This window comes from Falco rusticolus, chromosome 12, assembly GCF_015220075.1.
Source record: "Falco rusticolus isolate bFalRus1 chromosome 12, bFalRus1.pri, whole genome shotgun sequence".
NCBI classification, from domain to species: Eukaryota; Metazoa; Chordata; class Aves; order Falconiformes; family Falconidae; genus Falco; species Falco rusticolus.
In genome coordinates, this window is record NC_051198.1 from 11,006,691 (window position 1) to 11,022,742 (window position 16,052).

At 35.8% G+C, this 16,052-nt stretch overlaps 1 protein-coding gene across 6 annotated transcripts in view; it reads right to left on the reverse strand.

Moving 5' to 3' along the window:
- Window positions 1–16,052, reverse strand: part of STRN (striatin) — a 73,432-nt gene that overhangs the window by 27,132 nt on the left and 30,248 nt on the right. For 5 of the 6 annotated variants that reach the window (XM_037405072.1, XM_037405071.1, XM_037405074.1 and 2 more), the window contains exons 6-8: window positions 7,382–7,517; window positions 5,386–5,521; window positions 1,532–1,642 (exon numbers count right to left, since the gene is read on the reverse strand). In XM_037405072.1, the coding sequence (XP_037260969.1) occupies window positions 1,532–1,642; window positions 5,386–5,521; window positions 7,382–7,517 (383 nt within the window). The remainder of the gene's footprint in view (window positions 1–1,531; window positions 1,643–5,385; window positions 5,522–7,381; window positions 7,518–16,052) is intronic. The other variant, XM_037405075.1, reaches the window with a different exon arrangement.

Here is a 16,052-nt window from a genome sequence, read left to right on the forward strand (position 1 = left end):
ATTAAATATTGTTTTATTATAAAAAATAAGAAGCACTCAACAGCTGTTCAAGAGTGTAATTTCAACAGTTTGATTAAATAATTTCTGCTAAGTTAACCCAACAGCTATTTACCCTGAACTACATAGCATGTCTGTGTATTTTAAAAAAAACAGACAAATTACAAAAATCAATTTCACTGAATTTGTGTATTGGTATGCCCTCTCTATCTTAACTACAAAGAAATTTAGAATCAATTCTGTGAAATACGCATACTTTAATTGGTCAGCTCGGCTTCTTTCCAGACTTGCAATTTATTTCCAGTAACTTAGATTATTCCAAAGATGACCAAAACATCACTTGAAAAATTTAAAGTATGGTAGCGATTTACGTTTTTTTGTAAAAAAAAAAAAAAAAAAAAAAAAAGAAAAAAAAAAGGAGGTTTAGTTTGTGTATTTGATGGCATAATTTCAGCAATATAACCAACTGCTGAGCAGCAGCTTATCACAGTATCAATACAAAAAGTAACAAAACAAGCCAGCCTCAACGATGTGAGGATCTGACACCTTTTGCATGTCCCTTTAGAAGTGAGAATTTCCTTGGTATTCATAAGCATCTTCCCACAAAGGGAGAAACATCTCTCAAATTTCTTACTAGTCTACATGCAATATTATTAATTTACATCATTCACACATGAATCCAAAATATGGCTAGATGTTTAAAATATAGCTGTGAATACAGTGCTTTATTTTAAACACTTCATCCAAATTCAAGAAGTTTTAAGTTTTACTTATCAAAAAACATTGATTTTACAAAATAGATTTGTATTTCAAGAAAGGTAACAAAAATATAATACAGGGCTAGAAACTGTACTTCAGATACTGATCACAGGTTTTTGTACGAATAACAATATCCAACATTTTTAAAGGCTAGTCCCACAGGTATGAAAGTCAATAATTAAATCCTATGATTTACAAATAAACTGATGGTCAGAGTTGCTTCCTATTTCGAGCCCTGCATAACAAATTATGATGACAGCATGACTTTCATGTTGTAAATGTTAAGTATAAACAGGGGTAGAAATTAACCTGTTTTCTCCCTCTGTCATCTAATAGGACACTCAAGACAGTTTCTGTTTTGGTTTTGGTTTTTTCTTTTATTTATTTACATACCAGACTTTAACTCTTCCTGTGAAACTGGCATGTTTCCAGCTAAGAAAGGGTTCTGAAGTCCTCTATATTAAAGTGTGAACTATTAAACCAATGTATTTTACAATTTAAGTTTCTGAATAACAAAAGTATAATCCATATTCAAAGCAAGGATTTTTCATTAAGCCAACACGTGGTTGGAAGAAGTTATATCTAATCCAACTATTTATACGGTAACTTGATTGACTTATTAATTTCAACCCCTGAGAACTGGTGAACAGGAAAGCAGTCAGGAGCAGCAAAGTAAAAGAGTAAGTAATTTTAGGAAAACATTGAAAGAGAGATAGAATTAAGGGTGTGAAAGATGTGAGATTTATGATTTTAAGGTGCAATGTTTTCCACTTACTCTTCACCCCCTTTTTCCCCTTGCGCTCCTTTTTGTATTGTTCCTTGAGTTTGGTTATTACTCCCTGGTCGACATTCCAAGCTTCAGGCATGAGACACTGGTCTTCCTTTTCTAAACAAAGTGAAACAAATGAAACATCCTTTTTCAATAATGTCACCAAGTGATCTCCACTGAAGGAGGTAACAGCTGCTGTCAATGGCATTTTGTCTTTTATTTTAAACAGACAGAAATAGCACCAAGCTTGTGAAAGCTGTAAAACTGCTACTCACATTCCAGTTCTATTTGCTCAGAATTTTATTAACAAAAAATTTCACATGCCTAATTTCAATAACCAAGCACATAGCTGTTCATAAATGTAAGCAACATTAATTATATAATAAATCAGGACACACTTTTTAGCTTTTTCTTTTCTCCAGGGAATTATTATATCTGGAAGCAGCAGCTATGTTACTGGTCAACAAAACTTTACAACTCAGATGTTGCGTTACTACATTTCAAATTTTCATTTCATTGTCCTTGTGCTATGTTGTCATTTACACAAATCAGTAGCACATTTAAATCATTTTGGAACACAGTATACATGTCACCAAGGCTTGAATAAAATCTTAAAGCACTGAAGCCATGAAATTTCACAAAAAGGGGAAGGTGTGAGTTAGCTGTCTTTGAAAAAATACACAAAACATTTCAACATGTCTAATGAAAAAAAAAATCCCCACTTTTATTTTTATAAACATTTCTTAAATTGTTTCCTCTGTGACATGATACAGAGAAGAATTATTCTTCCAATAGTGTGGTATCTGGAGATTTGAACAAAATGTGTTATGTGAGTTCAAATCTTCAAGTCATTTTTCCATATATGGGGAGACTGTACTAAGGCAGCTTCAAAAAATAATTTGCAAGAGGAGGGAGGTAATACAACTTTTTACATATTTGTTTTCATGACCACTACAGCTACAATTTTTCTTGAAATGCATCAGCTTTTTGCTTTGTTTTTATCATTAAAATCTGAAATTAATTCCTTTCAGACCAAGTTTGCTTTGTACATCAATAAACTATTCTGGACCTTTTAAAATACAAACAAGAATAAACTTATCCTCAGACTAACATGCAGAAAGATCATTAAACGTCTGTAGAGGAAGCACACTATCAATCACAGTCTGAAGGAGCCACTATGATTGGACAGAAGATCTAAAACCAGACATGGGTTATTATGGGGACTGACTTGTTAGGAGTTAACTATGCTGAGAAAGACCTAGGGATCCTCCACCAACATCAAACCGAACAAGAGTCAGCAGCACACTGCTGCACTAAAGGCAATCAACCGTCCTGGGCTGTAATAACAAAAATGTAACTAGGAGGGTGAGGGAAGCGATTATTCCCCTGTTTGGCACTTATACTGGGTAACCTTTAAGTATAATGCTAATTACCTAGTACTGGCGTAGCATAGCGAGTCCAGGGGAACCACTAAGATGGTCAAGGACAAGCTACAAGGAGGGGCTGAGACTACTGCCAGTGTTCAGCGATGGCAAAAGAGGCGTTTGTGCTGCTTACAACTATCAGACGGGCAGGTGTGGAGAAGACACTCTGCTCGGACTTGCATCACAGAAGGACAAAAGGATTTTTTACCGTTAAGGAGAGCCAAATACCAGAATACTGCCCCTGAGAGTTTATGGGAGCTCCCTTCTTGGAAGGCAGTCAAAACTTCACAAGAAGGCAGCCAGAGTAAACTGCTGCACATGGACCTGAGCAGGAGGTTGGACTAGATGATCTCTCCCTCCTGTGAGCCCCAGTCATGATCCTATACTCATGAGTGACAGATTAAATACCCGAAGTCTTGAGGCATTAGTCTTTTTGCAGCAGCTATGAAAAGAGAGAGGTATTACTAAGCTAAAGACTCTAAAAAAGATGGTCTGTGGGCTAAAACATGTCCTCTTCACACATATACCCAAGTAAGTACCACTAATGATCAAAAATTGTGTAAAGAACTCCAAAAAGGTATCAGAAAATCACTCCTGAGACAGGTACATATTCTTTCTACGACCAGGTTACAAGTTTTAATCATGGTTTTCCTCCGTAGCTAGACAAGATTTTTTGTGCTCCTCCAACAAAAAGTTTAACTAGATTTATATTAGATTGTATTGTTGCCAGGAAAATACTTAATATATTCATTTTCTACAGACTTTCCCAGGATGCTTCCTGCATGTCCCACAGGTTCTCTTCAACTTCACAAGTAGATCCTGAACTACTACCGTGCAAGTGCTTTATAGTTCAAAAACTATCTGAACACTCCTGAGGACCTTTCAAGCCAATGGGTTCCACAGATTACGGCAACTGATCAGTAATGCTTGGGATCCAAAATAGAACAGGGACTCCCTCTGTTTGCTTCTATTCTCACTACACAACATCACTGTTATATGCTACGTTTAACAGTTTCATTTAATCAAAAAATGTTAATCAAATTAACATACGTAATTCATAATGGCAGCTCCCTGATCTTTTATAAAGTTACCATAAAAGACACAGGTTGTGAAACAAGTAACTGAAAAACATTAATATCTAACTCAAAAAAAACCCATTAATATTTCTAGAAATGAAAATACTATTTTCCATGACAATTCAGTTTTAATGTTAGGCTTCTGCTCATTTGTACTCAGCTGTCATCAATGAAAGTAAAAATAGATCCAGAGTGTGAATTTAAGAACAAAAAAAGCTTCTGTTGACTTACTAACATTTTGGTGACAATAACCAACAGCTACACTTACCAAGCACAAACAAATAAATTTTAATATTAAAGAGAAGTATCAGAACAACCTAATAAAAACATTTTTCATAAAAAGAGTAACATTCCTAAATTTGTTTGATCAACAGAATACTGATCAGTACATATAGATACAGAATGCTGTATCTAATAATATTGAAACACATTCTCTCAAGCAGAGAGCCTACACCACACTGAACAATAATCTGGAGTCCAACCAACAGCTGGACACAGCTTCAGCAAAATACAGCATCTTGGAGCCGTAAACTCACGTGAGAACCACAGTGCTATGGCTTCTTTGTCTGTCAAGGTTTCGGTTTCATTATAAAGCTCAATTATTTTCTACTTATCTTCCATAGCTCTCTGTGTCCACTTCTGTTTAAGACTTTCCAGAGCAGCTTTAGGAGGAAACAACTCCCCATCAAGATATTTAACTAGTTCTCTTCCTTATTCTCTTCCCTATGCAGCGGGTTTATGCAGAATAATTATGTCAAGGTAAAGCGGATGATGGCATTTTGGGTTGCAGGACATGAACTCCAAAAGGACAGAGAGTAGTTTGTGAAATGCCTCTCTGACTTGAGGGCTTAAAGATATATTATTCTGATAAATTATTAAAAAAAATCTGAGCAACTGAATAGTTCATATTTCCCAAATTGCTAGCACACAATAAACGTACAGCTAATTCAGTCTTTATGATTCACATTACTCTCTGTATCAAAATAGGAGAGCGCTAAGATGATGAAGTAACTCATGTCGTAATTGTAAAATACAGATTTATCAGAGTCCTTCATTAGCACGGGTCACTGGAAAAGCACACTGAAATTCCACTCATAAAATTCAAATTCTACCTGCCTTATTAATAAAGAAAAGGAAAAAGACAATGACCAGAAGCAGAAACCTTGAAGAATCCTTACATTAAAGCAATATACAGAAAAATGAGAATATTATGTTAAGAAGACTTCAGTCTGCCAATTATTTACTTTAAGAATACTTAAAAAGTGCTGTGATTGTGATAGAGATCTCAATCAATCTATCACTAAAAATATATTCTTAGCACCTTCCCCACCCCCCGGTACAATCCATTAAATTTCCTTACCCCAGTCTGTTCCATCTCCTGAACTTCTTGATTCCCCATCACCTTCATCTGAGGTAACCAAAAAGTCAAACTCTTTCAAAGCTTCTTCTGTGTCTCTGTCTTCACTGCTGTCAGATAGCACTCTTTTTCTTACAATCTGAAAAGTCAGGAAGGAGAGGAAGAAAAGCTGAATTAAGTTACACATGCATCTTTATACTTAGCAGTAGTCTTCTATGCAAAATCCTAACAGGAAGGTGAAGAAGCAGAAAAGTATACATTAATAAGCAAATCTGAAATAAGCATACAGACTTTGCTCAAATTTCTAAGTCAAAATGAAATCTGTCTGTAGATCTTTCTTCCTGTGATCACCAACAATCACTTGATAATGAATCTACACTGACCTAGATTGCTATTTTTTTTTCAATATCAGAAAAGTACAAACTTTCTCTTAATACAGGTTAAAAAACCCACACAAAAGCAACAAAACCCCCCGAATGCTGTAGAAAGGACTTCAGCAAAACCAGACTCACTCTGCTTGTCTGAAAATAGCTTTTTTAACTCCCACCTCTGAAACCACTCTACATGTGGACCAAAAGACAAGTCTAGGAAAAAACCCCAAACATATCTGATGAGCTAATTCGCTTAGCTTTGGCAAAAATAATTCCATCCTGAACAATTCCTCAGATATTACTGTTATTTAAACATGTTTAAACTGCATTTCCCTTTCAAATTCAAAAGCAAATTTGGTTTAAAAAAAATCACCAAATTTTGGTAAAACATATGTTTTAAGGACCTCGTTGTATGCTTTCTGCAATAAATTTACTTTTCCCTCAATAATCAAACTTGATGCTTTGCAGTTATTTGACTAACAAGTTGGTTGATGCAATGATACATGAAATCTGAGGCATAAATTTTACTTCTACAGAGAAAGAAAAATTACATTCATCACAATATTTTGACTCGGAGCCTTGCTAAGGGACAGTTTGAAAAGACCTCAAGTAAGCCAACATCCCACAGTTCATGAGGATGAACGACTGTTTCTTCTAAATACAATGAGCGAATTTCAAAACTAAAAGCAATTCTAAATGTCAAGTTTCATTCCTTCAGCAGGTTTACTGAACATACTGTTCAGTAACATACAGATGATTTTACAAAAGTTTCAGACATTAGCTTACAGCCCATGAATGACAGGAACAAGTTTCCAAAGATCCTTTTTAAAAGCTCTTTTAAAACTGATGGGGTTTTAGGTGTTTATTCTTAGAACTGGTCATAGAAACAATCACATTATCATAACACTTATCTGCTTCAGTCCTCAGAAAACACAACTCATTAAATAAATACTAATTTTGAAAAGAAGATAAAATTGAGAACTGATTGTATAGATCTATTTTATGTGATCATATGGACAAATCATATAGCAAAGTATAGATCATGAGGGAGCTTCAGGTATTCGGCTGAATAATCAATCAAAAACGTCTATTAACCATAAGTTAAAGAGTTCCAGTTATACTTTCTCTTCCTTCCACAAGCTATTTAAAAAGAAATGTGCTATTTCAGTTCTGTACCCTAGAAGGATAAATTTCTAAATGTCCTTTTAAATATCAATAGATTTATAAAAATATTCAAGAAACAACACATTTTTGACATGCAACATGACATACAATACCTTAAAACTAAGCTGATACTGTAAAAAAAGGACATCTGCTATCTTAGAAATTGTGTATCCAATATGTATCAAAAATATTAGGCAGTATAGAACAGCAGAAAGCCAATTTTTAAAAAAATTAATCTGTCACTGAAAACTTAAAGCAATGAAGATAGCAAAGCTTAACTTGTTGCACAAACCCAGAAATGCATATGTAATTCCTCTTATGCACACATGCTTGGACAGACCATCATAAAGATGCACTAATGATTTGCACGTGTACATACACAGTCATATACTTTGCATATAGGCATCTCATTAATCTCACTTTTTCTGTTCTTCGTAACTTTTTCAATTATTTTTTCCACTCACTGTTGCGGTATCAATGATTGTTTTCTCTCTTCCTTCAATATCTTCCTCATCTTCCTCATCACTAAAGTCTGCAGCTGCATTTTCAAGAAACTTGAAGGTCTCTAGCAGAGAGGCAGAGTCAGTCAATTCAGGTTTCCTAAACAACAACAACAACCACCACCATGAGTCAAAAGAAATCGTAACAGTCACTTTTGCAATTACCAGTCTGTTCTGTATTATCATGCCCAACAACACATGAGACTCAAATAAGCCTGCAGGTAAAAATGGAATATTACAGATAAAAACGTTTGTGGATTAAATAACTAAACACCCGTAAACTATCTTATTAGAACCAACTCCTCATTCAACTGCAATTACCAGGACAGATGCTTTAATTTTTTATTTCAAAAGCATTTTAAAGCAACATTCATCCGATACATCCCCAAAAGCAACAGCAATAATGATACACCATCACTTAAAGCCACAGCAACAAGGACATGAGTTACAGCTACTAAGTTGGCCTCCCACATGTACATCAGGGTGCAGAAAATCTTTGCTGCTGCGTTCTGATGCTCCTCACCTTGCTGGGAAACATCAAACTCCAGATCTATTATTCATTAACATTTGAGACACGGTAAATTTGCCACTATAAAACCAGACAATGGGAAAATATAATTGATAACTAAATAACGTTTGCCTAGACATTAACATTAAACAAAGAAAGAGGTGAAGACTAGATAAAATTACAGCTGCACTGGCACAGATTCAGGCACTGCCTCAGAACAGGAAGCGTAAGGGCTGCTTTATTAACAACTGAAGAGGAAGAAGCCAAGAAGCAAGACTGTAACCACTATTAAAACTCTGATGAAAGTACAATTAAAGCAATCCTAAAATTAACAATAGACACCATGTTTTCTGTGCAGAAGATGCACTTCTCCATCAATCCCTCAAAGATCAAGTGCTGGGAAAAAATTACACCCTTTGAATTGTAATGATTACTTCCAGTAAAACCTTGTACATTCTTTGTATGACTTTACAGCAGTAAAGACAAGCTTTATTGTTTTCTTACCTTTAATCAGGAGTCTGTTTTTCATAGTTCATCACTAAATGCACGTCATCTTGATTTTCACAACCACTGAAACAATAGAAGTCTCTCCCTCTCCTTTCATAGTTGTAGCTCTAGATCATCTTGCATAGTCACCCTTAGTATGAGCAAGGGCCTCGCTAGTGCTACATTTTGCTTCTGCTATGACCCATTTCAAAAGGTTCAGTCAACTAATAAGCCTATATAGTTACACCTTTTAAACTCCCTGCAGTGTAAACACCTCCATCCATCACCCACTTACTCCAGTGTTTCCTCGTAACACTTTTCAAAGGTTTAATACAGGAAATATCCAAGGGCAAAAGCTCCAATATGTAATAAGGTGTGATAAGCAGCACCATTCCTTCTTTATGCAGTCTCTGCTCAAGCAGTTCTATGCTTACATGACAATAATTAGTAAGAGTGGCTTCTTCATAGCCCAGATGTCTGGATCTCATTAAGACAATTTGCTGTTCTACCTTTTTTTCATTTACTCATCTTTACAGCCCAAAAATACCAACAGAGATTTCACTTGCCATTAGAAATTCCACATACACAGCACCATAATATCCGTGATGTACAATATGTCTTCGTGGTCACTAGCTTTACTGAGAACACTCCTACCTTCCCATATCTTATCTTAGCTAGGAACAGGATCAAACACGTTTCCAGTCTGCCTTGCTTCCTACAGTATTTTGACCCTCTTGTGACTATGACAAACCTGAAAGCACTCTAGTATTTTTCTTTTTCCTTAAGTAATCACTACTTTTATGGCCTATAATGCCTCATGAATCTGTAGGAATAATGTACATTTTCACAGAATCCTATGGTACCATTATTTTGCCAATTCCAACACACAAATCTTAATAAGACAAAACTTGTAATGTGCTTCACTTGACTAACTTCTTGATTTTCAGCAAATTTTGTGTGTCCTGTTCGACTTCTAGTAGACTGAATCATCCAATCACAACTGTATTTCTAGTTTTTTCCTCTCTATTATGTTGTGTAAAAATCTGCCATGCAAAATCTTGGCTGCTAGTTGTTATTAGCCATTATCAGACAGGCTACAGTAAATGGCAACATATGAACTATGAACATATGAAAACAGAACATAAAATTTTTATCAATTTTGTTATTGATAAATTGTTATATGTTTATAATTGTTATATATTTATATTGATAAATATGTTATATGTTTATAATAACATAAATGAATTTGTTATTACGAGACAGATATCTTTCAACAGTACAAGTATTTGCAGTAATTCATACCTAGATTTGGTTCTGTATTAATTTGATCTTAAATCATGCGCTCTTACTCTGAAGTTCAAAGTGACTACTGAAAAAGGTGGTTATATCTTTTTTAACTGGTCTGAATTCAACTATCATATTAATTATTACATACTTTAGTGGGCAGGATATATACATAATTGTATATCTCTGTGTGCACAGGGAGGTAAAAGACATCTCATGCACTGGAAAACACAGTAGTTTACAACTTATTTCAAAACTCCTGCACTGTACAAAAACGTACAAAGTCAGCATTGCACCACAGAAGATTATTTGTGCTAAGGCACAACTTTCAAGAAAGAATTCATAAGAACCCAAAAAAAGAAAATAGAAGTGATAGAATATTTAAACTATTTAAAGGTTCTACATGGAAAAGAAGCTTCGCACTGACAAACTGGTTGATTTGCTATATTGTACCCCAAAACACTTCAGCAGTCAAATCAAAAGTAACTCAACAATTTAGCTATTTTTCATTTATATACATTTCATCCTTTATCAGCATATAAATATAATATATTTTAGATATTACTGTCAGCATGAATACTTAGGAATACTGTAAAATATACTTAAGAGAATGTCTCGCCTTTTATGTTATGTGCTTTGATGGCAATTTGAAGCTTGCTTGTTTCATTATTTTCCATCTGTTTAGTTCACAAAGCAACATAAAAAGGCAGAAATGGCAAAAGTAAATCCAGAGATAGGGTAGTACAATAAATTACTTTAAATTCCATTTTAGAATAACACACACATTTTCCAGGGCTTTTGTGGTCTAGAATACTTTTCATCAAATTAATGGGTGAGAACAACAGAATGGAGTGCCAAAGCAGGAGACTGATACATTAACTGTAGTATTACAGGCAAGACTATAGCAAGGTTCAGGACCTGTTGAAAATAAAAGGAGACCAAAAACCCAGAAAAGGTCTCAAAAAGGACAATTCCTCTTTAGTGAACTTTCCTAGATCAAAACATTTATAAGAGAGAACATAATTTTCAAAGAGTACAAGAACTGAGAAGTGTTCCCTTTTCCTTCTTCACCAGCCTGTAAAGTTTTCTGTAAAGAAAACTGCTGGGGAAAAAGAATCCAGTAACCCCAGACAGCAGGACCAGCTACAGGGGTATCAAAGCAGAGAGCATAGAGTAAACCAGATTTTGGCAGGACTTCCTCAACCCTGTACTCCTCAGCTGCTTGTTCTGAGTCTCTTTCCCACTGCTCTTTCCTCAATCATACTCTGCAACAGCACCCTTACATGGTTTTCTCCCCAGCACCTAACCTTGCCTTCTTTCCTTGAGGGTTTCATCCCAGTTGACCTACCACTTCCTAACCTCATTTAAATAATAATAATGATAATAACAACAACAACATTTAAGCAATATGACATCTTCTATCAGATACTGATGCTGTTAAACTCTGCCTTACATCCTCCTCTCCAGTAGCCTTATCCAATTAGACAGGAAAGTGTTGGGGGCAGAGAGACTACCTGCTGCTCGTGTCTGCAGATGAATAACTACAGCAGGACCAACTGCTAGTCACAAGTATAGCAAGTACAGCAGGCAGTGCCAGAAAGTAAAATATAGCTACGCTAACACTGCTGGGTCTTCCATCTTACTACTAACGGAGGAGTAGCATGAATATTACTCTTCACACACGGAATCTCTGATCCCCAAAGATAAGAAACTTTTTCCTGTTTAAAACACATAATTCTTGTTACAAATGGGCTGGTAATAAAGTACTTACCTCCCTTAAAGCAACATAAACCTGAAATTAGATAAATATTTTTCTCCTCTGAAGAAGTTGCCAGAATTTTCTGCAGCTGTGACTGCTCTGAAAATCTCATCCTAACTTGTATTTACTTCAGATTTGTCTTAACTCCTTGGCCCCTGTAAGACTAAAAATAATATCATCTTCCCATGAAACTTAAGAAATATGATTTGTGGATATTCCACATGTACTATTTAAAACAAGCATGGCTCTCACTGGGCCTCAGGGAGCCACACAGCCCACTCTTCATTTTCTGCCCTACAGTGACACAGATCAAGACAAGTATTTTGTGTAAAAATTCAGTTGGCCCAGACATTGCAATATGAGCGGCTTTACAAAATGTATAGTGTTCAATTAGCTCTCAACATTAAATATTCAGGATCTTAACATAAATCCAGCTTCTTACTGACTGAAAAGGAGAAACCATAACCTACAGGAAAGGTGAAGTTTTTATGTGGAAACTAAACCAGCACATTGATGGTACCTCTCCTGCTCCAAACATGATTCAGGCATTTCAGATTGCAAAGTCAAGTTTAACTCAGACCAAAGCCACATTACAGACATGTATTTTCTTTGTAACCAACACATTCAGTATTTTTATCATTACCTTTTCCTCTGTTGTTAATGACTCTTGGGTGACTGTGGTCAGGTCCAGGGAGACCTTCATAAACTTCTCCCATGAACTACCCAACCACAAGGGCATTAACTGCCTCGGTCCTACTCGCTCCCCCAAAGGAAGAAGTAGAGGGTTTTTTTGTTTGTTTTATCCAAGACATACACAAGTTATCTTAAATAAAACCAGATTTTATTGATAAATTCAGAAGTAGGAAGAAATACCACAGTAAAATTAAATAAACACAAGTTCAGCTCAGGCTGAGAAACGTTTCTGGGGGCCTGTACAGGAAAAAAAGCCTGTTGTGACCCAGCATTCAAAGAGCCATTCTAGCGTACTCTTTCTTGAGCCATTTTCTTTGGCTCAGTTTCCTCCTGCTACCAAAACATGCTACTGCAAGGTCATAAGTTTTATTAATTCCCCATAGAATTTAGTTTTGTGTTTTAACACAGTCTTTTCAATGCGGCTAGTTGAGTTCTTTCGAACTGGACGTAGTAAATAAACGCATGCAGATTCAAATGTATTCTTTTCTGAGGACTGTCTTTCAGAACAGTTTGCTAAATCTTCAATACTGTGCAAAATCTGTCACAATGCAGCACAGAAAATATCAGACTAATAATGTATAAAACTATGGAACACATAAAATAATCAAAATTTACACACAAGGAACACAAGGCAGGCTAGACTGTCATAACCTTTGAAACCCCTTATGAATTCACACCACACAATGCAAGAACCAGTGCAATACATATTACAACTGGTAAGCAACACTTACAAAATGGTTTGGATGTAAATTGGAATCGCGGAGGAATGCCATTTAAAAAGGAAAGGCCAATTCTCTTACCAAATCTAATCAGATAACTATGTGAAATAAACAAGCTTTTTAAAGAATAGAAATAAAAAATAAATTCAACGTTTGAAGAATCAAAGTAACCTATAAGTTATTTCCCCAGTCACCGCCCCTCTCTTTGCTTCTCCCTTTCCCACCGCACAACTTCTCTGTTTCTTACTCCCCATTCCTTCTGTATCATGAGTCTTACGTGAAATTTCCAAGAAGCATCCCTCAAACCCTTAAGCCATAGATCTGTGCCAATGAAATGAAAACAGTTAACAGTGGTCCATTGGTAATACTTTCTTCACACAAAACCCCAATTAATCTTCCCCCGCTACTGCTGCTTTAATGCATCTGTTGAAAGTGTCCAGGTCTGGCCTAAATCAGTTACCTTTGAAATGCCTGTTAGGTCACTGCAAGATGGAGGCAGGAACAAACAGGTAAAAGGTGAAAAAAATCAGTAAAGGGAATAAGGCAATTAGATCTTGGATTTTTTTCTTTTTGCAATTCAGTATTTTAGTCTCACATACTATTTTGGACATCTTTTTCATGGCAAATGTTACCTCAGGTTTTTAAATTTAGAGATATTTTCCCAAATAAACCATTTTATAAGCTAGTCAACACACAACATTTGTCAGCCAGTATGCAGCATTTTCATTACACGGGTCAGTGTTAATAGGATTTAGAGATGCAGAAGTTATTATTCAAAGCCTTCTGGTACAGAAAGACATTCATTCGCTGAAATGTCAGCTGGAATGGTTTGTTGTACATCAAAAAGATAAGGTCTTCAAAATGTTTAATTTTAATCTTTAAAAACATCTTTGGATTTGCTCTCAAATGTTGAGGTTTGATGCCTTTTTGCTCATGTAAAGTATAAGCAGTGGAAGCCACATGCAGGTCAACAGAAAAAAAACCCTGGGCAGTAGATCAGTTTCAGAGAGAGACTGATATATCATTCAGGATAATTTTTTCTTTTAAAAGTTTCTATTCTCTATTTAAACATAGTTCTAATAACCAAACCCTTAGCAAGAACTTAGATAATTTATCTATATTGGTTTTTACATATACACACATCCCTATATATATGTGTGTGTATATACCTGGTATACCCTCATTCCTTTCCAGTTCTATTCCTTTATTATATTTGCTTCCACTCACATCAAATAGCAGTCAAATACACACCCTGAAGAAGGTAAACTAATTGGACTGTTTAGGTTTCAGTCAGCAAGATAAAGCTATTAAAAATGAGGTAATAAGTGAACCCCAGATACTTAAATTCTTTCACATTTTCAAGGCTACAAGTGACATTTGCAGGCAAGCTTTCATTTTTGTTTCAATTTTCTGGGGGAAAGGACCCATTTCTTTCACTCCAGGTGTTAAGAATTCCAATCATTATTATGAAGTTATTATTTTAGTATCTATTTTTGAGTCCAATCATGCCAAGTGGTACTTATCTTTTGTAATGCAAGTGAGCTGATTGAAGAAACTGAAAACAGATTCTCTTAAATTCCATGACATAAGTGGAAACAGGACTATATTTATCTCAGATTGTCATATTAACATTTCGTTTATGGAATCAGAATCTTGCAGGGTGCATTCAAAATCCACATGATGTCTTGAGTGCTAAAGTTTTCAAAAGGATCTGTACGTCAGCAAATAAATAGGCAATGTAAGAATACAAAGTTTGGCCACAGATGTACCAGCTAGTAACACATATCAGCTGAGGCTACTTCACCTAACAGAGTATGAAGAGAAACCAATTTTGCTTTAAGACTTTCAGACAACAGTAGCTTGTTCATCACTGTATCAAAAGAAGAAAAAAAACCCAAAGGGGGGGGGGGGGGGGGGGGGGCTTCTCTGACATCACTGCAGGCCTTTAAGATAAACAAAATTAAGCTGAAAGGTATGAGAGACCAGATGACAATCTTCTAAAACGACTGGAGCTTAGCAAGTTACGTATTGTCTCCTGCAAATAAATATTATTGTCTTGAGTATTTGCACTACACTAACTACTGTATGCTTCTACATACTAAAGCAAACAGCAGCAACTTTATAATAATCAACCCAAACATTCTCACCAGCCTTTCCTATAAAAAGGTTCAACTTGCTGTTGGTACCACAGCACTGAGTGTCCAAACCCCAGCTGTTGAAGTAGGTGTAACTGGTATAACAGACAGCAAGTTATAACTGGTGTAACAGACAACTCATAAAAATCTGTAGAAGATGTAGTGAGCACTCAGCAGAAGAGAAACATCCTCTCTACCCACCACAAAGTACACACTTCACACATCCCTGGGGTCAGAGGAAAAATGCCAGGACTTACCCTTAAAACAATCAAAGGCACTTCCAAAAAATAAAAATGAAATAAAATTTTAAAAGAGAGAGTAGAGAAGTGTGGGCATCTGCTGTTGTCAGTACAGTCACAGGTAGATCTGAGAGATTGCCGAGTAGCAGCAACAAGCACTATACACAGATCAATGGGCTTACACAGAACCTGTGCTAAAATCAAACCATGCTGAGAAGTACAGCAGCTTTTCCATTCTTTTACTGGAATTCTCCCAGTACCAATTTGTTTTGTTCTCTACCACTTTCATTTCACTGAGAAAGTATTGGTTGGTTACCAATGACAGTCAAAACAACGGAAGTTTTGTTTCCTGTTTCTGTTTCCCCCTTCTCTCCTCCCGGAGGGGTAACCATATGGCAGCATAAAAGCATCAAATACTAGGTTTTTTCATTTTCTTTGGGACTTATCACATGAGTGTCCAGTTGTACAGCAGGCCATTCAGCCAATCTGTTCTTTCTGCAATTTACATCGCTATATTGAGAAATCTTTAAGGAATTGTAAAGCTAATGTGCCTTCTATTTTCCTGTTCCTGAAATGCATCATTGTATCCATTTTCCTTCTGTTTTTCACTGTGCTGTTTTCCCCTCTATTGCATATTATCTTCATCACATTCACTCACATTCTTTCCAAACTGCTAATGATTTGTCTTCATTGTTTCTCTCACAAGCTTTCTCTTTATTCAGTTCCCATACTCCACTTCTCACATTCTTCCTTCCATGTAAACATTTTTCTAAGTGTCAGACTTAAAATCCAGTCTCAGCTGGGTCCACAAT